Raw genomic sequence first — 26,257 nt, 5'->3', positions numbered from 1 at the left:
CCCGCCCCCGGCCTCCCCGGGGACGCTGACCCGGGGCCTTCCCATTGGTCGCCTCTCGTGGCGAGCTCGGACTGGTCCACATCAGGCCGGGGCGGGTCCCATCCACCAATAGCGGCTCGGGGCTGGCGAGCGGGGCGGGGCCTCGCCGGCACGGTCAAGTAGCCAAGGGGACCGGCCGGCGGCGGGGCTCGGAGCGGGTGGGCGGCCGGGAGGCCGGAGCCGCGCGGCCGCAGGACCTGGAGCTCCGGCTGCGTCTGCCCGCAGTGATAGCCACCATGCGCCTGCCGCGCCGGGCCGCGCTGGGGCTCTTGCCGCTTCTACTGCTGCTGCCGCCCGCGCCGAAGGCCGCCAAGAAGCCGACGCCCTGCCAGCGGTGCCGGGGGCTGGTGGACAAGTTTAACCAGGTGGGCAGGGGCCGGGCGGGGTCGTCCACCGTGGGCCCGGGGTCCACCTCACCCTGGATCCGGGGTTGCCCCACCTTGGCCCCGGGGTCCCCCTCACCCTGGATCCGAAGTTCCCCTCACCCTAGACCTGGGCCCCCCTCACCCTGGATCCGGGGTCGCCCCCACCGTGGGCCCGGGGTCCCCCTCACCGTCGATCCAGAGTCACCCCACCATGGTCCCGGAGTCCCCCTCACCCTCGACCCGGGATCCACCCCCACCGTGGACCCAGGGTTGACCCCACCGTGGGCCTGAGGTCCCCTCACCCTCGACCTGGGGTCGCCCTCACCTGGGCAGGGGGTCAGGTGGTACCAAGCCCTATGGGCACTGTCTCCTCGCAGGGGTTGGTGGACACCGCAAAGAAGAACTTTGGCGGCGGGAACACGGCTTGGGAGGAAAAGACGCTGTCCAAGTATGAGTCCAGGTGGGTGCTCTGGAGCAGCCCGGTCGGTCTTGGCCGTGTCCTGCCTTTGGTGCTTGTGTTAATAACAGGGAGACAGAACAGCCCCCGAGGCACCAGTCACCTGTCTGAGTTGCCTCGGCTTCTGCCTGAGGACTAATGGCTGGATCCCCTCCGGCCTTCCAGCTTCTGCTCTGGTCCCTACCCCCTCAACAGACAGTGGCTTTTCAAAATGTAAACTGGAACACCAGCCCCACTTGTGTGAACTGCTCCTGGCCCCTGACAGTGGGGTCCCCTTACTCTCTCTGCCTGGAATCCCGGCCCCCCGCGCCTGCACCCGGGTTGGTGTATTGGTTCGGATTTTTCTTCACTGGCTTGTGGCGCTGACCGTGAGCCCGGGTGGGCCTGTGTTTCAGCGAGATTCGCCTGCTGGAGATTCTGGAGGGGCTGTGCGAGAGCAGCGACTTCGAATGCAACCAGATGCTGGAGGCGCAGGAGGAACACCTGGAGGCCTGGTGGCTGCAGCTGTGAGTGCCTTAAAACCTCTTAGAAGATACTTTTTATTTTCCAACTTAGAATTTGAAATAACCTCAGACTTAGAAAGGTACAGGAACAGTATGGAGCTCCCACCTGCCTTGCACCCACCTTATCCCTGCAGTACTGTTTTTTATCACCAGAGTCAGTGATCAAAACCAGGAAATTAACGAGAAGATTCTGTCCACACCTAGACTCTTGTTTCCTGGATCTTGCAATACTCTAGAGCCTGTGTTATGTTCAGCAGCATGTTTGTATTAAAGAGCCGTGTCTGGTGGGATTCGGTGAATGTTTTCCTCCATCCTCAGAAAGAACGAGTATCCTGACTTATTGGAGTGGTTTTGTGTGAAGACGCTGAAAGTGTGCTGCTCTCCAGGAACTTACGGTCCGGACTGTCTCGGTGCGTTTCTGCTTAGGGAAATCCCATCTCCTATGTCACTTCCCCTCTTCCTCTCACATTCTTGGGGGATGAAAGCACAGAGGGGACGTGGGGGACATCAGCTTTCTGTAGGGTCTGGGACCCTGCCGGACGGCTGCCTCCCCCATCCCCAACACAACTTGGAGCACTTCGCACCCTCCCACTGCAGCCTCACCGCTCCCCTCACGCTTTAGTGTAAAACTCTGAGTATGTCATCCCAGCTGTGCTGTTAACTCAGGGGTTCACTGACTCAGGTTGTTCACAGCTGAGTCCACTCACCTGAGAGTCTGTCCTGACTGACCTGTCCAGGTGCTTCTCCCTGTGTGCACAGAGGTGACCACACCACGGCTTCTGTGGCTGCCATTGCAGAGAGCCCAGGGCAGTAGGTGTCTGTCAGGCTGGGTGCACGGCCTTGAGCCTTAATGGGTGCTGCAGGACAGGGCTCTTCTGTGAAGAAGTGTGCAGAAACTGAAGCCACGGTTTAATGTTTATAAAAGGCAATCACGTGGTCAAGCAGGATCAGGTAGCAGAAGTTTCAGGTTTAGACCCCCGACCTGCCCCCGTCAGCCTCCTGCCAGCCTCTGCGTCTATCCCTGGCAAGCACTGGAGGCTGCAGCTGATGTGCCCACTCTCCCTGCAGTCTCCGCCCCGACGCATCGGTGTCCCCATCACCATGTTTCAGCTGAGGCTGCCCAACGCCACACAAAGTGCAGTCATGCGTGACGACCAGTCGCGTTCTGAGAAATGCATCATTAGGCGACTTTGTCATGGTGCAAACATGGCAGAGTGCACTTCACACGCCTAGGTGGTGCAGCCACTCCGCACCTAGGCTGCCTGGCAGGGCCTGTTGCTCCCAGGCCGTACACCCGCGTGGCACGTGAGGGTGCTGAGTACTGTGGGCCGTTGTGACATGTGGTAAGAATGTGTCACCTGAATACATCTAAACATAGAACAGGTAATAAGGCGTATCGTGATGTCACTAGGCAATAGGAGCTGCTCAGCTTTATTATCATCTTAGGGAACAGCTGTGCCATGCAGGGTCCCTTGTTGACCTAAACGTCGTCATGCAGCACGTGGCCGTAGTGAAGTCCAGGAGCCTGTGGCTTGCTCCGCTCAGGCCATCCACCGCCAGCCCTGCAGACCCCAGGAAATCAGTTTCCCCCAACACCCACTCCAAGCCTGCAGGCTCATGTACGTCCTCAGAATCGTACAGGGTTTGGGTGCAGTGCGTTCTCTCTGTGTGAGAACACCCCACCAGTCACCACCAGGTGTGCTCTGAGCATGGTTTTGTGTCCCCCAAAGCGTGCCAGGGTGGGTCCCAGAGGCCCTGCAGCGGGAATGGCCACTGCAGCGGAGATGGCAGCAGACAGGGTGATGGGTCCTGCCGGTGCCACGTGGGGTACCAGGGCCCACTGTGCACCGACTGCATGGACGGCTACTTCAGCTCACTCCGGAACGAGACCCACAGCGTCTGCACAGGTATGGGCTACGCCTGGGCCGGCCCCGGGGTGAGGCAGGATGACAACAGCCCCTTGCTGGAGATGCCTGCCTAGATGGGAACAGGGGCCTGTTGATATCTTAACTCTGGACGTCCAGGGAAGCTTTGGGGGCCCAGAAGGATGAATGAAAATGTCAGAGGATAGAGGCAGAGGTGGTTAGGGGCGTTTCCTGTCCCGTAACAGCCCCCAGAAGGGAGAAGCTACTCACCTTTCTCTCTAGTTCGAGGTCTGCCCCCACCTTGAGTGGTGATGGGCCACACAGTGCACAGGTTCTGGAGGTGCCGTGTGGGCCCCGCACTGGCCTGGAGAGCAGCACCTGTCAAATCCCTGCAGGCCATTATGAGTGGCATCTTTCCAAAGGACGTTTTCTCCCTGGTTGTCACTGATATGTAGGAAAACTCTGGGTGTGTTGACGTCTTGGACATGAGTGCATGGTTGGCCGGTAGCCCCCTAGGCTATTCTGGGCAGACGGACCTGTGGATCGCCAGTCAGGACCGGCCTCTCTGGTTCTTACACCCCTTGCCGTCTGTCTCTGGGATGTTGGCGTGGCATGGGGCACGCGTGGATCCGGAACACGCACACCCAGCCAGGCTACAGCTCCAGAGTATGGATAGCTGCCTTCTCCAGGTTATTAAAAATTCCTTGGAGTCCTGGTTTGCTGAGAATTTTAAATTCATGGGCACTGAAAACCCCGTGTTGCTTTTTACCCTTAAATTCCTCACTTTTAAACGAGCCCTGTCCCCAAGCTGGCACCTGAGAGTGGGGTTCGTACCCAGGCCCGCCTTTGCCTTCCAGCCTGCGACGAGTCCTGCAAGACGTGCTCGGGCCCGACCAACACAGACTGCGGCGAGTGCGAAGTGGGCTGGGTGCTGGATGAGGGCGCCTGCGTGGGTGAGGAGGGGTCCGGGGGTGAAGGAGGGCACCTGTGTGGGTCAGGAAGGGTCGGGGGGTGGGGGCTCCCCAAGGTCCGCTTCTGCCCAGCCTCTGCGTCCCCGTCCCGCCAGCTGCTCCTGGTTCATGGCCCTCCTCATCTCTGCTCATTCTGAGTCATGGGAAGGGGATCGTTGAGTGGACCCCTAGGCTCGCACACCTGTGATCCCACCATGCATGGGTCAAGAAGGATCATGGGACTTTCTTCGTACCCTCTGGATTGGGCAGGCATCGGGGCCACAGTGTCCTTGCTGTCAGGTGGCCCTGGGGCTGTGGACCTGTGGTGCCAGCTGCCCCAGTCGGCCGACAGCGCCTGGGAACTCACCCGAGTGTGTTCCTGGGAGGGAGGCCGCCGGCAGGGGGCCAGCTGTATCCCTCTGTGCGGGTTTCAGAAGACACAGGGATGGGGCATATCAGGGTGGTCCTGGCTGCACCCATGGTGGTGGAGGCTGGTGGGTCCTGGGGGATGTAAGAAGGGGCAGGGCACAGTGGCACAGCCAGGTCTGGGAGCAGGCAGAAGGGCAGGGCCATGCTGCTGGCATGTGCAATGGAAACTGCCTTTTCCCCACAGACGGCAAGCTCAGGGTGGCAGGGGGCTGCCCACGAGCTCCTGCTGTCCGAAGGGTACGGCCCCCCACTCACACCAGTGTGACAAGCCAGCTCTGTGCCTGGCAGTGCTCAGCCAGGAGGGGGACGTCACCTCCTAACACAGGCCTCCAGGTTCTAAGTGGTGCCAGGTCTGGACATCTCCAGCATTGTGCTATGCTCACCCCACCCTGTCCCCCACATGGTGGGCATCACCTGCTTCTGCTGTGTCTCTTCCCGCCAGCCTGGCTATGGGCACAGCACTTACAAAGCCAGCCCTGCAGCACCTCTGAGCTCTGGAGAAGCCAAAGGCTCTGGCTTCATGGGGAGGGTCTGGGACTAGCTGTGGCTTTCCCGCAGTCCAGGTGCCGAGTGGGCAGGTGGAGGCTGGGCTGCCCCCTCCCTCTGCAGGCCTGGCTTTTGGTTTCACCTCTTAGTGGCTTCTTGGCCTCAGGCAAATTCGGGGCTCAGGCTGGGCGTGGTGGCTCACGCTTGTAATCCCAGCACTTTGGGAGGCTGAGGCAGGCGGATCACGAGGTCAGGAGATCGAGACCCTCCTGGCTAACACGGTTAAACCCTATCTGTACTAAACATACAAAAAGTTAGCCGGGCGTGGTGGCGGGCACCTGTAGTCCCAGCTACTCAGGAGGCTGAGGCGGGAGAATGGCATGAACCCGGGAGGTAGAGCTTGCAGTGAGCCAAGGTCACGCCACTGAACTCCAGCCTGGTCAAAAGAGCGAGACTCTGTCTCAAAAAAAAAAAAAGAACAACAACAAAAAAAATTGGAGCTCAGCCCCTGGCAGGTTCCACAGCTCTAGGGAGAAGGGAGAAGGATGTGGAGGCGTGAGGTGTGGAGGCTCTCACTGTCTCACCCTCACGCGATGCGTCACCATCCTCATGGGGCCCCTGCCGCAGTTGGCACTGACTCTCTAAGGACAGGGCCTGGCCATTGCCTTATCCCCTCCCCTGCCACATGGGACCTCAGAGGAGGGCATTTGAGATGATCCCCCCCAGGGGCTGCCCTCCTCCCTGCCCTTCCCCAGCCGGTCCTGGCCGTGGGCTCTATCAGGCCATGATCATTCCTCTCCTGCTCCCTGGCCAGGCCGTCCTGGGCCGCTCACAGCTGTGCCATTCTGTTCCAGATGTGGACGAGTGTGCAGCCGAGACACCTCCCTGCAGCGCCGCACAGTTCTGTAAGAATGCCAATGGCTCCTACACGTGCGAAGGTGGGTGAAGCGGGTGGGCCTGCACTCGGGGCTCTCCTGGGTTTCATTGCTGCCTTTGTAAACATTCGTTTATGACTTCTTAGCGTCACTTATATACATCCTGCCTGCTCTGAGAACACTTAGTGTGGCAGAATAAGTCATAGGTATTTGCTGCAGGAAAATCAGAAAATTCAAGTAAGTTAAAGAAAATTAAAAACCCACGAATTCCCTGGAGAGCGCACCCTGCTCGTGCCCCCCAGCGCCCCCGCAACGTGCCCTGTGGGATTTTCTGCCACGCCTGTCAGGTGTTTTCCACCCAGCAGCTTGTCCTGCGTCCTGTGGTTTCTCCATCATGTTCATGATTTTGGAGCATGCCGTTGTTTCATACGTTTAAAACAATGTCTATTGCTGGACATTTACGTCATAATAATTTTTCAACTGTTATCAACTGTGACTACTCTTGAAGGTAAAACTTATTACATTCCTTATGATTTTCTTTGGATTAATTTCCAAATCGCTCAGTCAAGGGAATGTGTCTTTTAGGGCCATAGTGCCCCAGAAGAGTTGAGTTGTGCCGATCCCCAGTCCCAGCATCACGGAGGAGCCTCTGTGACAGCCCCAGGCAGTTTTCACTGTTGGGAGTGCAGACAGCGGGACCCTCAGTGAGCCACTACACTGGAAGCCATGCTGGAGGCTCCCTGGCGTGTGGGGGTCCAACGCTGGCTCCCTGGCATGTGGGGGTCCGACGCTGGCTCCCTGGCGTGTGGGGGTCTGACGCTGGCTCCCTGGCGTGTGGGGGTCCGCTGGCTCCCTGGCGTGTGGGGGTCCGACGCTGGCTCCCTGTTGCAGAGTGTGACTCCAGCTGTGTGGGCTGCACAGGGGAAGGCCCAGGAAACTGTAAAGAGTGTATCCCCGGCTACGCGAGGGAGCATGGACAGTGTGCAGGTCAGTGACGTGCAGGTCAGTGACGGGGTCTGTGCTGGACGCAGGTGGACCCTTCCCAAGGGACCATGATGTGAATGGCCCCAGGAGGTGCTGCCAGGGATGGGAAGCAGCTGAGACCCGTCCCGCAGACGCAGCTCCCCAGGGTCACTGCACACTCACCCTGAAGTCCACATGAGATGCAGAAGCAGTGGGGGTGGGGGATGGACTCTGCATGGCCGACCCCGGTGTGGATGGCACTGCTGCACCAGCCTCTCCCCAGTGGCCTCGTTCCCCAGGTCCAGAGCTTCTGCTTTCTCTCCAGCTCCTGGGTGGTGCTTGCCTCGAGGCTTAAGGCCAGGCCTGCCATGGTTGTGGGCTGCCTGGGTGAGCCTGGATGTGGCTGGAATCCAGGTGGAGAAAGTGGGCTTCCTGACCAGGCGCAGTGGCTCATGCCTGTAATCCCAGCACTCTGGGAGACCAAGGGGGGTGGATCACAAGGTCAGGAGATCAAGACAGTCCTGGCTAAGATGGTGAAACCCCATCTCTACTAAAAATACAAAAACTTAGCCGGGCGTGGTGGCGGCACCTGTAGTCCCAGCTACTTGGGAGGCTGAGGCAGGAGAATGGCGTAAACCCGGGAGGCGGAGCTTGCAGTGAGCCGAGATCGCACCACTGCACTCCAGCCTGGGCGACAGAGCGAGACTCCGTCTCCAAAAGAAGAGAAAAGAAAGTGGGCTTCCTGGGAGCATGCCAGCCTTCCGGCCTCACCTAGAGGTCTCTCCTCTGCATTTTCTACCGGTTGAGGGCCCAACTTTGAGATGTGAAATTCTGCCCTCTTGACCTTTTCCTGACCTTTGCTCCTTTCTGTGACGTGACGTTTGTCATCGTTGTGCTTTCTTTATGTGAGTGAATCTGAATGAATGAGTTTCACAGTCTGCTGCGCATCTGCTAAGTGAAGTAATTATTAAAACGGAGTCTTTTAATTTTAGATGTAGATGAGTGCTCACTAGCAGAAAAAGCCTGTGTGAGGAAAAACGAAAACTGCTACAATACTCCAGGGAGCTACGTCTGTGTGTGTCCTGACGGCTTCGAAGAAACTGAAGATGCCTGTGTGCCGCCAGCAGAGGCTGGTGAGTGGCGCGGCTCCCTCCACACGGGCCCCCTCCACACAGGCTCCCTCCACACGGGCTCCCCCGACACGGGCCCCCTCCACACAGGCTCCCCGCACACAGACTGCCCCCACACAGGCTCCCTCCACACGGGCTCCCCCGACACGGGCCCCCTCCACACAGGCTCCCCGCACACAGACTGCCCCCACACAGGCTCCCTCCACACGGGCTCCCTCCACACGGGCCCCCTCCACACAGACTCCCTCCACACGGGCTCCCTCCACACGGGCTCCCTCCACACAGACTCCCTCCACACGGGCTCCCTCCACACGGGCCCCCTCCACACAGACTCCCACCACACGGGCTCCCTCCACACGGGCTCCCTCCACACAGACTCCCTCCACACGGGCTCCCTCCACACGGGCTCCCTCCACACAGACTCCCACCACACGGGCTCCCTCCACACGGGCTCCCTCCACACAGACTCCCTCCACACGGGCTCCCTCCACACGGGCTCCCTCCACACAGACTCCCACCACACGGGCTCCCTCCACACGGGCTCCCTCCACACAGGCTCCCTCCACACGGGCTCCCTCCACACGGGCTCCCTCCACACAGACTGCCCCCACACGGGCTCCCTCCACACGGGCTCCCTCCACACAGACTCCCTCCACACGGGCTCCCTCCACACGGGCTCCCTCCACACGGGCTCCCTCCACACAGACTCCCTCCACACGGGCTCCCTCCACACGGGCTCCCTCCACACGGACTCCCTCCACACGGGCTCCCTCCACACGGGCTCCCTCCACACAGACTGCCCCCACACGGGCTCCCTCCACACGGGCTCCCTCCACACGGGCCCCCTCCACACAGACTGCCCCCACACGGGCTCCCTCCACACGGGCCCCCTCCACACGGGCCCCCTCCACACGGGCCCCCTCCACACGGGCCCCCTCCACACGGACCCCCTCCACACGGGCTCCCTCCACACGGGCTCCCTCCACACGGGCTCCCTCCACACGGGCCCCCTCCACACAGACTGCCCCCACACGGGCTCCCTCCACACGGGCTCCCTCCACACGGGCCCCCTCCACACGGGCTCCCTCCACACGGGCTCCCTCCACACGGGCTCCCTCCACACAGACTGCCCCCACACGGGCTCCCTCCACACGGGCCCCCTCCACACGGGCCCCCTCCACACGGGCCCCCTCCACACGGGCTCCCTCCACACGGGCTCCCTCCACACAGACTGCCCCCACACGGGCTCCCTCCACACGGGCCCCCTCCACACGGGCCCCCTCCACACGGGCCCCCTCCACACGGGCTCCCTCCACACAGACTGCCCCCACACGGGCCCCCTCCACACGGGCCCCCTCCACACGGGCCCCCTCCACACGGGCCCCCTCCACACGGGCCCCCTCCACACGGGCCCCCTCCACACGGGCCCCCCCACGGACCCCCTCCACACGGGCTCCCTCCACACGGGCTCCCTCCACACAGACTGCCCCCACGGGCCCCCTCCACACGGGCCCCCTCCACACGGGCCCCCTCCACACGGGCCCCCTCCACACGGGCTCCCTCCACACGGGCTCCCTCCACACGGGCCCCCTCCACACGGGCCCCCTCCACACGGGCCCCCCCCACACGGGCTCCCCCCACACGGGCTCCCCCCACACGGGCTCCCCCCACACGGGCTCCCCGCACACAGACTGCCCCCACACGGGCTCCCCCCACACGGGCTCCCTCCACACGGGCTCCCTCCACACGGGCTCCCTCCACACGGGCTCCCTCCACACGGGCTCCCTCCACACGGGCTCCCTCCACACGGACTCCCTCCACACGGGCTCCCTCCACACGGGCTCCCTCCACACGGGCTCCCTCCACACAGACTGCCCCCACACGGGCTCCCTCCACACGGGCTCCCTCCACACAGACTGCCCCCACACGGGCTCCCTCCACACAGACTGCCCCCACACGGGCTCCCTCCACACAGGCTCCCTCCACACAGACTGCCCCCACACGGGCCCCCTCCACACGGGCCCCCTCCACACGGGCCCCCTCCACCCGGGCCCCCTCCACCCGGGCCCCCTCCACACGGGCCCCCTCCACACGGGCCCCCTCCACACGGGCTCCCTCCACACGGGCTCCCCCGACACGGGCTCCCTCCACACGGGCTCCCCGCACACAGACTGCCCCCACACAGGCCCCCTCCACACGGGCCCCCTCCACACGGGCCCCCTCCACACGGGCCCCCTCCACACGGGCCCCCTCCACACGGGCTCCCTCCACACGGGCTCCCTCCACACGGGCTCCCCCGACACGGGCTCCCTCGACACGGGCTCCCTCGACACGGGCTCCCTCCACACGGGCTCCCTCCACACGGGCTCCCTCCACACGGGCTCCCTCCACACGGGCTCCCTCCACACAGACTGCCCCCACACGGGCTCCCTCCACACAGACTGCCCCCACACGGGCTCCCTCCACACGGGCTCCCTCCACACGGGCTCCCTCCACACAGACTGCCCCCACACGGGCTCCCTCCACACGGGCTCCCTCCACACGGGCTCCCTCCACACAGACTGCCCCCACACGGGCTCCCTCCACACGGGCTCCCTCCACACGGGCTCCCTCCACACGGGCTCCCTCCACACGGGCTCCCTCCACACAGACTGCCCCCACACGGGCTCCCTCCACACGGGCTCCCTCCACACGGGCTCCCTCCACACGGGCTCCCTCCACACAGCCTGCCCCCACACGGGCTCCCTCCACACGGGCTCCCGGCACACAGACTGCCCCCACACAGGCTCCCTCCACATGGGCTCCCTCCACACGGGCTCCCGGCACACAGACTGCCCCCACACAGGCTCCCTCCACACGGGCTCCCTCCACACGGGCTCCCGGCACACGGGCTCCCGGCACACAGACTGCCCCCACACGGGCTCCCTCCACACGGGCTCCCTCCACACGGGCTCCCTCCACACGGGCTCCCTCCACACGGGCTCCCTCCACACGGGCTCCCTCCACACAGACTGCCCCCACACGGGCTCCCTCCACACGGGCTCCCTCCACACGGACTGCCCCCACACGGGCTCCCTCCACACGGGCTCCCTCCACACAGACTGCCCCCACACGGGCTCCCTCCACACAGACTGCCCCCACACGGGCTCCCTCCACACGGGCTCCCTCCACACGGGCTCCCTCCACACGGGCTCCCTCCACACGGGCTCCCTCCACACAGACTGCCCCCACACGGGCTCCCTCCACACGGGCTCCCTCCACACGGACTGCCCCCACACGGGCTCCCTCCACACGGGCTCCCTCCACACGGGCTCCCTCCACACAGACTGCCCCCACACGGGCTCCCTCCACACGGGCTCCCTCCACACGGGCTCCCTCCACACGGGCTCCCTCCACACGGGCTCCCTCCACACGGACTGCCCCCACACGGGCTCCCTCCACACGGGCTCCCTCCACACAGACTGCCCCCACACGGGCTCCCTCCACACGGGCTCCCTCCACACAGACTGCCCCCACACGGGCCCCCTCCACACGGGCCCCCTCCACCCGGGCCCCCTCCACCCGGGCCCCCTCCACACGGGCCCCCTCCACACGGGCCCCCTCCACACGGGCCCCCCCCACACGGGCTCCCCCCACACGGGCTCCCCCCACACGGGCTCCCCGCACACAGACTGCCCCCACACAGGCCCCCTCCACACGGGCCCCCTCCACACGGGCCCCCTCCACACGGGCCCCCTCCACACGGGCTCCCTCCACACGGGCTCCCTCCACACGGGCTCCCCGCACACAGACTGCCCCCACACAGGCTCCCTCCACACGGGCCCCCTCCACACGGGCCCCCTCCACACGGGCCCCCTCCACACGGGCCCCCTCCACACGGGCCCCCTCCACACGGGCCCCCTCCACACGGGCTCCCCCGACACGGGCTCCCTCCACACAGACTGCCCCCACACGGGCTCCCTCCACACGGGCTCCCTCCACACGGGCTCCCTCCACACGGGCTCCCTCCACACGGGCTCCCTCCACACAGACTGCCCCCACACGGGCTCCCTCCACACGGGCTCCCTCCACACAGACTGCCCCCACACGGGCTCCCTCCACACAGACTGCCCCCACACGGGCTCCCTCCACACAGGCTCCCTCCACACAGACTGCCCCCACACGGGCTCCCTCCACACGGGCTCCCTCCACACGGGCCCCCTCCACACGGGCCCCCTCCACACGGGCCCCCTCCACACGGGCTCCCTCCACACGGGCTCCCCCGACACGGGCTCCCTCCACACGGGCTCCCCGCACACAGACTGCCCCCACACGGGCTCCCTCCACACGGGCCCCCTCCACACGGGCCCCCTCCACACGGGCCCCCTCCACACGGGCTCCCTCCACACGGGCCCCCTCCACACGGGCCCCCTCCACACGGGCCCCCTCCACACGGGCCCCCTCCACACGGGCTCCCCCGACACGGGCTCCCCGCACACAGACTGCCCCCACACGGGCTCCCTCCACACGGGCTCCCTCCACACGGGCTCCCTCCACACGGGCTCCCTCCACACAGACTCCCTCCACACGGGCTCCCTCCACACGGGCTCCCTCCACACGGGCTCCCTCCACACAGACTGCCCCCACACGGGCTCCCTCCACACAGGCTCCCTCCACACGGGCTCCCTCCACACGGGCTCCCTCCACACAGACTGCCCCCACACGGGCTCCCTCCACACGGGCTCCCTCCACCTGGGCTCCCTCCACACAGACTGCCCCCACACGGGCTCCCTCCACACGGGCTCCCTCCACACGGGCTCCCTCCACACAGACTGCCCCCACACGGGCTCCCTCCACACGGGCTCCCTCCACACGGGCTCCCTCCACACGGGCTCCCTCCACACAGACTGCCCCCACACGGGCTCCCTCCACACGGGCTCCCTCCACACGGGCTCCCTCCACACGGGCTCCCTCCACACGGGCTCCCTCCACACAGACTGCCCCCACACGGGCTCCCTCCACACGGGCTCCCGGCACACAGACTGCCCCCACACAGGCTCCCTCCACATGGGCTCCCTCCACACGGGCTCCCGGCACACAGACTGCCCCCACACAGGCTCCCTCCACACGGGCTCCCTCCACACGGGCTCCCTCCACACGGGCTCCCGGCACACAGACTGCCCCCACACGGGCTCCCTCCACACGGGCTCCCTCCACACGGGCTCCCTCCACACGGGCTCCCTCCACACAGACTGCCCCCACACGGGCTCCCTCCACACAGGCTCCCTCCACACGGACTGCCCCCACACGGGCTCCCTCCACACGGGCTCCCTCCACACGGGCTCCCTCCACACAGACTGCCCCCACACGGGCTCCCTCCACACGGGCTCCCTCCACACGGGCTCCCTCCACACAGACTGCCCCCACACGGGCTCCCTCCACACGGGCTCCCTCCACACGGGCTCCCTCCACACGGGCTCCCTCCACACAGACTGCCCCCACACGGGCTCCCTCCACACGGGCTCCCTCCACACGGGCTCCCTCCACACGGGCTCCCTCCACACAGACTGCCCCCACACGGGCTCCCTCCACACGGGCTCCCTCCACACGGGCTCCCTCCACACGGGCTCCCTCCACACAGACTGCCCCCACACGGGCTCCCTCCACACGGGCTCCCTCCACACAGACTGCCCCCACACGGGCTCCCTCCACACGGGCTCCCTCCACACAGACTGCCCCCACACGGGCTCCCTCCACACAGGCTCCCTCCACACAGACTGCCCCCACACGGGCTCCCTCCACACGGGCTCCCTCCACACAGGCTCCCTCCACACAGACTGCCCCCACACGGGCTCCCTCCACACAGGCTCCCTCCACACAGACTGCCCCCACACGGGCTCCCTCCACACAGGCTCCCTCCACACAGACTGCCCCCACACGGGCTCCCTCCACACGGGCTCCCTCCACACGGGCTCCCTCCACACAGACTGCCCCCACACGGGCTCCCTCCACACGGGCTCCCTCCACACGGGCTCCCTCCACACAGACTGCCCCCACACGGGCTCCCTCCACACAGGCTCCCTCCACACAGACTGCCCCCACACGGGCTCCCTCCACACGGGCTCCCTCCACACGGGCTCCCTCCACACAGACTGCCCCCACACGGGCTCCCTCCACACGGGCTCCCTCCACACGGGCTCCCTCCACACAGACTGCCCCCACACGGGCTCCCTCCACACGGGCTCCCTCCACACAGACTGCCCCCACACGGGCTCCCTCCACACGGGCTCCCTCCACACAGACCGCCCCCACACGGGCTCCCTCCACACGGGCTCCCTCCACACGGGCTCCCTCCACACAGACTGCCCCCACACGGGCTCCCTCCACACGGGCTCCCTCCACACGGGCTCCCTCCACACAGACTGCCCCCACACGGGCTCCCTCCACACGGGCTCCCTCCACACGGGCCCCCTCCACACGGGCCCCCTCCACACGGGCCCCCTCCACACGGGCTCCCTCCACACGGGCTCCCTCCACACGGGCTCCCTCCACACAGACTGCCCCCACACAGGCTCCCTCCACACGGGCTCCCTCCACACGGGCTCCCTCCACACAGACTGCCCCCACACGGGCTCCCTCCACACGGGCTCCCTCCACACGGGCTCCCTCCACACAGACTGCCCCCACACGGGCTCCCTCCACACAGACTGCCCCCACACGGGCTCCCTCCACACAGACTGCCCCCACACGGGCTCCCCCCACACAGGCTCCCTCTACACAGACTGCCCCCACACGGGCTCCCTCCACACAGACTGCCCCCACACAGGCTCCCCCCACACAGGCTCCCTCCACACAGACTGCCCCCACACAGGCTCCCCCCACACAGGCTCCCTCTACACAGGCTCTCTCCACACGGGCTCCCCCAACATGGGCTGCCCTCCCCTGGACCTCAGGGCTTGCAGGTAGACTGGCTGCTTGGTCTGAAATCCACACAGACAGTGGCCTTGGGATAGTGAGGGGGGGTTCCCAGAAGACAGGTGCATGACGCCTCTGTGTGGGCACACTTGGCGCAGAGAGGTACCGGCTTCCTGAGGACGAAGCCCCAGGTTCACAGCTCTAATGGAAGTGAAGGCGATGAAAGGGGAAGTCTCTGAACCTCAGACCTCAGCGGGCGAGGAGGAGCAGACACAGAAGAGGCAGCTGAGGGCTGGAAAAGTCATCTGGGAAAGCTGCCCAGGGTGCCACAGAGACAGGGACTGGCAGGAAGTGGTGAAGGGCAAGCAGGTCCCCCATACCTGTTTCCTGGAGCTGCCTTACCAAGAACCAGGGACTCGGGCTCCAGCAACAGAAATGTGCCTCTCACAGATCTGGAGCCAGAAGTCAGAGGCCCAGATGCAAGCAGGCTGCTTCCTTGGGAGGCTGGGCAAGCACGTCTGTTCCGGGCCTCTGTCCTTGCCTGGGGACGCCACCTGCTCCCCATGTCTTCACGTAGTCCCATGCGGGTGTCTGTACAAACCTCCCCTCTTCGTAAGGACACCAGTCACTAATGCCCTCATGTTAACTTAGCCATCTGTAAAGACCCTATTTCCAAACAACGTCACAATCCCAGGTGCTGGGAGTCAAGACTTCAGCATCTTTTGGGGGACACAGCTCTGCCCATGACAGTCCTCACAGAAGTCTAGAATATAGAGTGTGGGAAAGAAGCAGCGTTCAAGGAGATGTTGGCTAAGGGTTTTTCAGAATGAATAAGGCAGGATTCAGATTCCAGAAGCTGTTTCCTGAGCAGGACAAATAAAAGCAATTCCACATCTAGAAGCATCGTAGTAAACAGCAAGACAGGAGAACTGAGGGGTCGGCAGAGACAGACAGGCAAGAAGACAAGGCTGCCTGCCACCCCCTCGGTCCCCTCTGCCCTGGGCCGGCCCTGCCTCTTGCCCCTCCCTCCCTTCACCCTCGGTCCCCTCTTGCTCCTCCCTCCCCCCCACCCTTGGTCCCCTCTTGCTCCTCCCTCCCCCCCACCCTCAGTCCCCCTCTTGCCCCTCCCTCCTACCACCACCCTGGGTCCCCTCTTGCCCCTCCCTCCTACCACCACCCTGGGTCCCCTCTTTCTCCTCCCTCCACCACTATTGCTCAGGCTCCCATTCTGCCGGGCTGCAAGGAACCCCTTGCCGCTCTCATCTGCGCATCCTCCACGCCCAAGGCAGTGTGGTGGCTTTGAAATGCCATCTGCCTCATCTCTCATCTGCTGTGGGGGGAACCGGGGGTCTCCGAGCTGCCCTTGGACCACTGTGTCCAAGGCCTTGAGCCAGGACTGGACAGGCAGTCCCTGCACCTGCTGCTGCTGTCCCGGGAAAGGCCTCGTCCCCAGGACCCTTCGTGTTGAGCTTTGACGACCTGTGCTTATTTTCTGTCTGACAGAAGCCACAGAAGAAGAAAGCCTGAAACAGCTGCCCACCCACGAAGACCTGTAATATGCTAGACTTGCCCTTTAAATTATTCAGAAGGATGTCCTGTGGAAAATGTGGCCCCGAGGATGTGTCCCCTGCAGTGGACAGCGGGAGGGAGAAGCTGCCTGCTCTTTAATGGTCCAAGGATGCCATCCCCTGCAGCGGACAGCAGGAGGAAGAAGCTGCCTGGTCTCTAACAGTTGATTCTCATTTGGCCCTTAAACAGCTGCATTTCTTGGTTGTTCTTAAACAGACTTGTATATTTTGATACAGTTCTTTGTAATAAAATTGACCGTTGAAGGTAATCAGGAGAACGGGTATGGGTTTGTCTCATTAATCAAGACAGACCTTTACCACTGAGTTTGCACCTGTCCTGCCAGAGCCGGGAGGTGACCAGGGCTGCTGAGGTCTGCAGAGGCAGCAGGTCCGGTCCTGGGCTGGTGGCTCTGCTGTCCCTGAACAGGACTCACGTGCTGCTTGGGGGAGAAGGGGAGGAGGGGAGAAGGGGAGGAGAGGAGTAGGGGAGGGAGGGCCCTCCCCCTCCCTCGGGTGAGAACCTAAAGACATGACCAGGCGGGTTTCAGGGGTCCAACCTATAGGCCCCTCTTCAGTGATTCAAAGGATGTACAAGCAGGGACCCTCGGGCAGAGGAAAGGCATCTTCGGGGGCTTCGCTGGAGGAAACAGCCAATCACAAACCCCAGGGCCCGCCTGTTCCTCACCTGGGAATGAAGACACTCCAAGAAGAAAGCTGGCTGCGGGTGAGAGGTTGCAGGTCTGGGAGCGCCGTTCTGAGGGGCCACGGCTTCCTCCCTGGGCTTCCCACTTGGCCTAGTCCCCCTCACCCACTCCTCAGTCACGCCGTCCCTCCTGTCCGTGCCGATGTCCCCCAGGGGTAGGTGGCTGGCTGTCCTGCTCCTGCCCTGGCCCCCCTTCCCAGGCTGTGCACTGTCCTGGCACTACCGACCCCCATGTCCACACTGTTCTGTGCCCATGAACCCCACCTCAGTGCACCTGTGCTCACTGGGCCCCAGGTGGTCATGCTCACCTGGGTATCGGAAGAGCCCTGCTGTAGGACTCTGCCCTGTGGGTCCCTGACAGGCAGAGGCGGCCACAGCCCACTTGGCAGGCTGAGTGGTGAGTGGTGCCTGGCCCTGCATCTCGCCTCTGGTTCTTTCTGAGTCAGTTCCTCTCAGCAGCCTCACTGCCTCTCCCCTTCTCCCTCTAACCCTAGGCCAGGGGGCCCCAAATCCCTGGAGGGGGCACAGCTCAGCTTGGGCGAGATGGGGGCTGCTCTTGTCCACTGCAGTCCTCTCAGGCAGTCTCCGCTTCATGTGCCAATGGAACCACCTAGAGATGGGGTCCTGACGGTGCAGACCAAGGGCAGAGGCCAGAGGGGCGGGGGCTGTGTGGGCCCTTGGGGGACTCAGAAAGTGGGGTCAGAGCATGGCGGAGAGTCCACAGGGATGGCCATGGAAAGAAGTGGGGAACACCAGCTGAGGCCCTGGGGGGCCAAGCACCTGAGTCTCCTGTGGGAGGATGGAGCTACCCATGGGTGGGTGGGAACTAGGCGACCCCAGCGGGAAGCCCTGAAGGCAGGCCCCGTCCCTGTGGGGTACCGAGGGGAGGAGGAGAGGGCACAGCCAGGGAGGAGGACACCCCAGGGGACAGGAGGACCCAGGCAGGGGCTGGCCCAGGGCCACCTTGTGCACCTCCATGTGCGCAGACAGACGTCTCCCGTGTCCCTCACGTCCCTGTCCGGCTCAGCCCTGCGGAGCCGCCATCAATCAGGTGGGACTGCAGCAGGGTCTGGGACCCCCGCCCTACCTTTCAGCCGATATCTCTGTCCTGCTCCTGCCCTAGTTCCCCTTCCCTGACCGTGCACCGTCCTGGTACTACTGACCCCCATGTCCAGGCTGGGGGCGTTGAGGACGGGAGGTGTACAGGGCAGGTGCCCCGGTTCCGGATGCTGGGAGCAGGATCCCGGGCGCGCAGCAGGGGCAACCCCAGTCTCCACCTTGTCGCCAGTGAACTCTAGGGAGTCCTCAGCGGGGGATCGGGGCCAGCCAGGAGGAGTCTCCGTAGGACACGGAAGACGGGGGCTGATGGGGGCGGTTGAGCAGGAATGGGGGACGACCCCGCGGGCAGAGCCGGGGCCGGGGCAGGGGCGAGGGCGTAGGCAGGGTCCTTGGGACCGCGGGGCTGGGGTCCACCTGCCCAGGTGCTCGAGGGGCGCCTGCGGGGCTGGGGCTGGGGCTGGGACTGGGAGCGCCGCCTCCTGGGGGGGACTCTGGCCCGTCCCTCCCCACGCGGTGCCGCCCGCGCCCCGCCAGCTCCCGCCTGACGCAGCGGACGCAGCCTCAGACGGCGACCCCCGCCCGGGCCCAGCTGGGGGACGGCGGGGCCGCACACGCGCTCCTGCCCCTCGGAGTCGCCCGGCCTGGGCCGAGGACCTGGGCGTGCGCGGCCGACAGGGGGCGCTGTGGGACCGCCCTGCCCGGCTCGGATCCCGGGACTCGGCCGGCTCCTGCCCACTGCACCTGTCCCGTCGCACCTCCGCGCCGCCGGGCCCTCTTTCTAAAAGGGGAACTTGGAAGAGCGAGGTTGGGGTGAACTGTGGCCCTCCGCTGTCCTTCTGGGCCCAGGCAGAGACTCTGCCATAGCCCTGGGGGAGCCCCACCCTCTGGGAGCCAGGACTGGGGACTGCAGGGCCGAGAGGGCCTCCACTTTGGTTCCCAGACCCCGGCATCTTGCTTTTGCGCATACACAGGTCCTGGAGGTGGCTTCCATCCCCACAGGGCATGCCTTGTCAGGCTAGAAGCTTCTAGAAATGCCCCCTGGTCAAGCCCACCCCTGACTTTGCTGTAAACGCGTGCCTTGGTCGAATGCAACAGACACTGGGCAGGATCCACAGGATGAGATGTTCTGTGAGCCAGCGGTTCTCAATAGGCAGCTGTTGTGTCCCCCAGGGGACAGGGGACCACCTCTGGAGGTGCTGTGGGTTGTCACAACGTGGTGAGGAGTGCTCCCGCCAGGGCACAGGACACCCTGCCACAGAGGACGGCCCCCACCAGAGGACGAGCCAGCTCCCGCTGACACCAAGGCGGACAGACACTCATGGCAGTCCCTGGACAGTGGCCTGGACCTCAGCCAAGCTGTGTTAGACAGGGAGGCGGCAATGGTGTAAATGTGGGTCTGCTCTGGGAACACGAATCATGGGGTGGGGTCCGCGCAGGCTGGGACAACCTATGCGTGCCACCCCCTGCTGTCCTGGATGTACCACATCCCCCTGAAGACGACCGCTGCCTGCTCAGCCTCATGATGGGGCTGGTCTAAGAGCCAGTGGCAGCAGGCAAGGCAGAGACACACCCATGGGGCATCCCATGGCCAGGCCGTGCATCTCCGCAGGGGCCCAGAACCACAGCAAGAGTCCTCAATGCAGGCACGCAACACCCACTGCGGATAGCATGGCCCTCCTCTGCACCTGCCTATGGGGAGGGTCTTCCACGGGCACTTGACTTTACACCCCCACCCCTTACCACCCGTGCCTTTGGTCTGCAGGGTCAGATTGTTAAGTAGCAGCCAGGACACGGGAGCTGGGCTTGGACGGCAGTAGAGCTGGTCCTGCTCTGTGCCTATTCAGAGTTGTCCTTTCATGTCCCCCAGTATTGGGTTGGAACAGAGTCCCCAAATGTGGAATATGCTCTTCAAGCTCCCAGAAGCCTTCCAGGTGCTGTGTGTCCTGGCGGGCGCTGCAAGAGGCAGTCACTTATCTGTCCTCTACTTTGGAGGGGATTCTCTCATTCAGGGGGGCCCAGTGTGCTCACCACGTCTTGCTCATCTGGTCTCATTAGCACAGGGCCATCGATAGAGGGGGCCAGTGTGACGTCCTGGGGACATTCATTCAGCTGGTGCCGGTCTCTGGATTCTTGTGAGAGAGGGCAGGAATGTTACCATAGCCCATAGCCCTGGGGAGGAACTGGGTGTTTCCTGTTTTGCGTTCCAAGGCAGTGTGACTGATCTTCCTGCCAGGCAGGAGAGGGAGAAGAATGCGCACCCAGCAGTGGCCTCACCGCACACCTGGGCAGGCTGGGGAACCCTCTCTAGCAAAGGCACCGCATCTAGCTGGGTTATTTTTGCAAGTCCACTCTCCTCCGGGACCCAACCACCTGCCTTTTGCAGTGGTCAGATTGGTGGAATAAAAGGAGATCCTTGGCCGGGTGCGGTGCCTCACGCTACTGTATTCCCAGCATTTTGGGAGGCCAAAGTAGGTAGATCACCTGAGGTCAGGAGTTGGAGACCAGGAACATGGCAAAACCCTATCTCTACCAAAAATACAAAAATTAGCCGGCCGTGGTGGTGGGCGCCTGTAATCCCAGCAACTCAGGAGGCTGAGGCAAGAGAATCGCTGGGACCTGAGAGGCAGAGGCTGCAGTGAGCAGAGATCATGCCACTGCACTCCAGTCTGGGCGACAGAGCAAGACTCCGTCTCAAAAAAAAGAGAGATCCTTACACCATTTAGATCTTTAGATGTATCCCTAATTTCCCCCAGTTTTGATTTACTATTTTGGGTGGGGACAGTCACAGATTTGCACTGGACTTACCCATTATGATGGCCAAGGAAATGGTGTCTACCAAGAATGTCAGCTCCCTCTGTCCTGTGGCCGGGGAAATGACCCCTTGGGTGAATGTGCAGACTCGAGGCTGGTGGATCAGACCTGGCCAGAATTCCACTGCCTCCCTGGCTCCTGTCAGCCCTCACTCTAATGGGAGCCATGAGGGCGCTTCAGGCCTTCCGATGCCAGCATTGCCCAAACCCTGTGTCCAGCACTTCTCAAGGTGTGTGCGTATTTCCCTTGCACTGCGTCCTGTTACCAAGGTCATCAGCCACAGGCCGTTTGGTGAGGGGGCAGGGGGGTCAGAATCATGGTGGTGTGGATTTGCCTTGGTGTTGCACATCTTCCTTTGAGGGACTCAGCCTTCACTTCAGTGAGCGTTCTCTGGGTCAGAAACTCACTCAGGTCTAGAAACTGGGCAGCGTCATGACATATATATGTACATGTGTGTATATATGTGTGTATATATATGTATATATACATTATATATGTGTGTGTGTATATATGTGTGTGTGTGTGTATATATATAGAGAGAGAGAGAGAGTCTGGCTCTGTCGCCCAGGCTGGAGTGCAGTGGCATGATCTCAGCTCACTGCAACCTCCACCTCCCAGGTTCACGCCATTCTCCTGTCTCAGCCTCCCGAGTAGCTGGGACTACAGGCACCCGCCACCATGCCTGGCTAATTTTTTGCATTTTAGTAGATATGGGGTTTCACCGTGTTAGCCAGGATGGTCTCGATCTCCCGACCTCGTGCTCCGCTCGCTTCTGCCTCATAAAGTGCTGGGATTACAGGCGTGAGCCACTGCGCCCGACCCTATTTATTTTTGAGACGGAGTCTCACTCTGTCACCCAGGCTGGAGTGCAGTGGCACAATCTCGGCTCACTGCAGCCTCCACCTCCTGGGTTCAAGCAATTCTCCTGCCTCAGCCTCCCAAGTAGCTGGGATTACAGGCATGCACCACCACGCCCAGCTGATTTTTGTATTTTTTGTAGACACGGGGTTTCACCATGTTGGTCAGGCTGGTCTTGAACTCCTGACCTTGTGATCTGCCCACCTCAGCCTCCTAAAGTGCTAGGATTACAGGTGTGAGCCACCACGTCCGGCCTTATTTACTTATTTTTGAGACAGAGTCTCTCTGTGTTGCCCAGGCTAGAGTGCAGTGGCGCAATCTCAGCTCACTGCAACACCTCTCAGATTCAAGCCATTCTGCCTCAGCTTCCCGAGTAGCTGAGATTACAGGCACCTGCCACCATTCCCAGCTAATTGTTGTATTTTTAGTAGAGATGGGGTTTCACTATGTTGAGCAGGCTGGTCTTGAACTCCCGACCTCAAGGTGATCCACCTGCCTTGGCCTCGCAAAATGCTGCGATTTCCGGCTTGAGCCACCACGACTGGCCATGACTTTTTATTGAAGCGAGTGCCCTTGGCCTCCCCATCACACAGCCCTGATTTCTTCTGCTCCAACAAGCTGAGCAGTCTCTTGTGGGCTGCCTGTCCCTCTCCTAGGAACATGGTGTTCTATCAGTTACCTCCACAACCCCACGCGGCTCTGGCCCTCAGCCCCGCTCCAGCCCTGCAACTCTAATTAGAGCTGCCTCCACAGCCACTGATGGTCAAACGCTGCCGCCTGGCTGCCACCCCTGTCCCTGTCAGCCAGTCCAGTGCTGTGACCATCCCCGGCTCTCAGTTCCAGAGGACGGCGGGATCCGTGGAGTCACAGGCCTTTCAGGCCCCGTCTGCGATGGCTGTTCTGACATTCACCCCTCCTCACGTGTGTCCCGTGCTCCAGGAGCCTCTGAGCCGTGAAATAGAGCAGCAGAGGACACCGCCTCCTGGGGTCCTTATCCTCAGAAAACGATCCACAACCCACGAGCTCTCCACCATCCACCCCACGCAGCTTATCTGGCTGGGCATGGCTGCGGGTCCTGGGCTCCTTCAGGCTGTGGCCCCTTTGTCACTGGGCCAGCACGTCCCCACCAGGATACACTGCAACTTAATCCCAGGGGGGTCTCGGGCAGGTCCTGGGTAATTCCAGGAGGGTCTCGGGCAGGTCCTGGGGAGCTGGGGGAGGGGGCCGGCCTCTCCCACGGAGGTGGCACGGTTTGGAGATGTCCTGTTTCTTCCCAGCCAGCACCGTGGCCTGAGCACAGCAAACCCCCAGGGGTAGGGTCACCTACTGGGAGCCGGCCCCTCTGGCCACTGAGTCTGTGCGTATTCTCCTGGCCTCTCCATGCAGTCTTCCGTTGCTTTTCTAGAGCTTCAGGGGCGGGCACCAGCAGCCCACCAAGGACACTGTTCTCAAGGTTGTGCCCCCCGGACTCACTCACCGCAAGAGTGCAGGCCCCTCCCCGTCGCCGTCTGCCGCCAGTGGTGCCCGCTGGACAGAGCGAGAGCCTTTGCCTGCACACCTCCCTGGCGCTGCCTGTCTGTGGCTGGCTCCAGAGCGGCAGGCGGCGGCAGTGCCTCAGCCATGTCCTCAGCTGACCCAGGGGCTGGGTGAGGTGAGGCACCTGAGATTGCTCCAGCGTGCTGAGCTGTGAGGAGGGGCTGGGCCTTTGGCCCCCAGAGGGTTACAGAAAGGTATGACCTTCACCGGGGTGCCCTCCTCAGCCTGCTCCCCACTGCTCCCCCAGCCCCCCTGCTCTAGCTCTGTCCCTTTTCAGATTCCCAGGCCCCTGCAGGCCTGGGGTGGGGACCCTGCCTGCCACCTGGGACAGGTGGTCATCAGTGGCGCGACTCAGGTGGGGGGCCCTGGCCCAGTGGCCCTGCCGTCCTCCCCAAGTGCCCATGGCCAGCACGCGGGTGTGGACTGAGCCTGTGCCAGGTGGGCCCTGGGGGTCGGGGGATTGGAAGGGACCAGGTACTGCAGGGGAGTGGGGGGCGGCGTCGGGGCCCAGAAAGGGTTGCTGTGATGTGGCTGGTGGGGCCTCCCGCTCTCAGGCCACACACACCCCCTCCAGGCCCAGTGCCCCTCCCCGCCTCCCTGGGGCTGGGGCCTTCCCAAACCCCAAGCCGGCTGCTCTGCACCAATGAGGAGCCGGGCCTGGCCTGAGGGAGCTGCAGGGCACCCAACTCTCCAGAGACCCCCTCCACCCCCTCCTGGGGGATCCTTCTGGAGAGACCTTTCCCAGCCGGCGAGCTGGGTCCGCTCTCCCCACAGTCTGGACTTTGGGAGGATCCCCCCAGAGCCAGGGAGGGGTACCTGGTCCCTTACCCCTCAAACAGCAGTCCAGGGCCAGCGTCCTTCTGCGCTCACCCACCCGCCTGCGACCGGGCTCTCTGGGCCACAGGGCGGCCACCACTCCAGGGTCACCCGCAAGCCTCGGGGTCCCACCAGGGAGCGGTGACTGGTGGCCGCGGTGGGGGTGGGGAGCGGACAGCCACCGGGGATTCCCCCCACCTAGGCCTCCCTCCAGCCTCTGTCCGGCGCCCGGGTCCACGGTCTGCCCGCTGCAGAGGAAGAACCCCGCCCTGCGCGGAGCGGGCTTGGGAGACCCCGGCGGGCGGCGGGGCGAGGCGTGGCGCGCGGGGGGCGGTGTTGTTCCCGCGGGCGGGAAGCTCGGGGCGCGGCCCTGCCGGGAAAGGGGCGGTGCCGGAAGCGTCAGCTGGCCTTTCCCCGGCTAGAGGGGGCGGGGAGCAGATGGGGGTGCCACGAGGAGGTGGGGGGAGGGGACGCAATGGAGGCGCCGGGGTGCGGTGAAGAGCGAGACTGGGGCAGAGACGGGCTCGGGGACTGGGACAGGGGGATGAAGGTCTGGGAAGGAGCAGGTGTTTGGGGCGGAGGGCGTTGGGGGGAGTGGGGGAGCGGAGAGGAGCAGGGTGGGAGTGGAGGGGAGGGTGGGGGTCCGGGAGGAGCAGGAGTGCGGGCGGAGGGGAGGGTGGGGATCTGCGAGGAGCAGGGGTGGGGCAAAGGGGAGAGTGAGGGGGGGTTCAGAAGGAGCAGGGATTGGGGCGGAGGGGAGGGTGGGGGTCTGGGAGGAGCAGGGGTGGGGGCGGAGGGGAGGGTGGGGGGTCTGTGAGGAGCAGGGATTGGGGAGGAGGGGAGGCTGCGGGTCCAGGAGAAGCAGGGGTGGGGGGTGTGGGGCCTGGGGTGAGCAGGGGTGGGGGCGGAGGGGAGGGTGGGGGTCCGAGAGGAGCAGGAGTGGAGGATGTGGGGCCTGGGGTGAGCAGGAGTGGGGACCTGCAGCCCGTGCCCAGCCCCACAGGGACCCGCCCGCGCTCCTCCCCCGCCGCTCCGGCCCCCGCGCTCCTCGTCGCTGGGAACCCCCTGCGGGCGCAATGACGATGCGCAGGGCGATGGCCGTGAGGGCACAGCCCGAGTTCTGGGGCGTGGGCCGAAGCGCGGTTGGCCTTGACCTTCTTGGAAAGCCCTTGGCGGCAGGTGACTCCGCTTAGTCACGGCCCCGCGGGCGGGGACTCCCCGAAGGAAAGGAGGCCCCGCGGAAGGAGGCGCTGAATGAGACGCATGAGCGCCACCGCCGCCGCAGAACATCCCCCGGGGTGGAAGCTAGGACCTGCGTCCCCAGATCCCCCAGGCCCGGCGGTGGGTTCTGGACACAGCCGGCCCACAGGGCGCCTGGCGGGGCCTCCGAGCTTTCCTGTTTTTTTCTGCAGCCTGGCTGGGCTTAGGGAGAGGTGGGGGGGTGCGTCCCTTGATGCTGGGAACGCGTGTGGCACAGGGAGCCGGGTGCAGCCAAGGCCTAGAAGGGTGCCTCCGGCCCCGCCCAGGTCACACTTCCCCTTCGTGAGGTCGGGATCTGTGTACAAGCTGGGCGCCACTTTTTTTTTTTTTTTTTTTTTTCCAAAAATGATCAGAGGGAATGAACCTCAGCCAGGACAGGGGGCTATGAGGCTGCCTGTTGCCAGGACCACCCACCAGCCTGAATTCCGGCAGGGCTCTCCTCCTCCACCCACACCACTCCATCCACACCCCTCCAGTGGCTTCAAGGCCTATCTGATTTGGCCTCAGTTCACCTGTTTACTTCAGGGACACCTGGTTACACTGCCAGAGGCAGGTTGGGGGGCCTGCAGGGCCAGCCTCTCTCAAATCCACTTCTGGCTGTGCGGTCCCCACAGCGCTTCCTTACCCCTTCCCCATGCTGGGATCTGAGAACCAGATATGGGGGTCCTGGTCTCAGCGTCCCTCTCCATC

The 26,257-nt window shown here is 63.9% G+C and overlaps 2 protein-coding genes across 7 annotated transcripts; one reads left to right on the top strand and one right to left on the bottom strand.

Moving 5' to 3' along the window:
- Positions 1-138: 138 nt before the first annotated feature.
- Positions 139-16,796, top strand: CRELD2 (cysteine rich with EGF like domains 2). 2 transcript variants are annotated; one of them, XM_010373564.2, is made up of 11 exons: positions 139-404; positions 782-864; positions 1,257-1,367; positions 1,683-1,774; positions 3,095-3,271; positions 3,780-3,944; positions 4,087-4,182; positions 5,949-6,032; positions 6,861-6,956; positions 7,925-8,065; positions 16,460-16,796. In XM_010373564.2, exons 1-11 carry the CDS (start codon positions 276-278, stop codon positions 16,510-16,512), a joined length of 1,227 nt encoding a protein of 408 aa, XP_010371866.1. In that variant the 5' UTR covers positions 139-275; the 3' UTR covers positions 16,513-16,796. The 2 variants fall into 2 exon arrangements, with proteins under 2 accessions (XP_010371866.1, XP_010371867.1); XM_010373565.2 differs by lacking the exon at positions 3,780-3,944.
- A 41-nt stretch (positions 16,797-16,837) lies between these two features.
- Positions 16,838-24,864, bottom strand: LOC115892803 (basic proline-rich protein-like). 5 transcript variants are annotated; one of them, XR_004052720.1, is made up of 5 exons: positions 24,320-24,864; positions 23,433-23,658; positions 20,315-20,415; positions 17,210-19,642; positions 16,838-16,961 (listed from the first exon to the last, which is right to left on the bottom strand). XR_004052720.1 is itself a non-coding variant. In XM_030915163.1 (5 exons), exons 4-5 carry the CDS (start codon positions 19,288-19,290, stop codon positions 18,251-18,253), a joined length of 906 nt encoding a protein of 301 aa, XP_030771023.1. In that variant the 5' UTR covers positions 19,291-19,642; positions 20,315-20,415; positions 23,433-23,658; positions 24,320-24,864; the 3' UTR covers positions 16,838-18,250. The 5 variants fall into 5 exon arrangements, 4 of the variants coding, with proteins under 4 accessions (XP_030771023.1, XP_030771020.1, XP_030771021.1 ...); XM_030915163.1 differs by having other exon boundaries at positions 16,838-18,256; positions 18,391-19,642; XM_030915160.1 differs by having other exon boundaries at positions 16,838-19,642.
- Between the last annotated feature and the right edge of the window lie 1,393 nt (positions 24,865-26,257).

The sequence above is a fragment of the Rhinopithecus roxellana genome, chromosome 13, assembly GCF_007565055.1.
Source record: "Rhinopithecus roxellana isolate Shanxi Qingling chromosome 13, ASM756505v1, whole genome shotgun sequence".
NCBI lineage: Eukaryota > Metazoa > Chordata > Mammalia > Primates > Cercopithecidae > Rhinopithecus > Rhinopithecus roxellana.
Note: the sequence above shows the minus strand (reverse complement) of the source record. Positions and strands in the feature narration are given on the sequence as shown.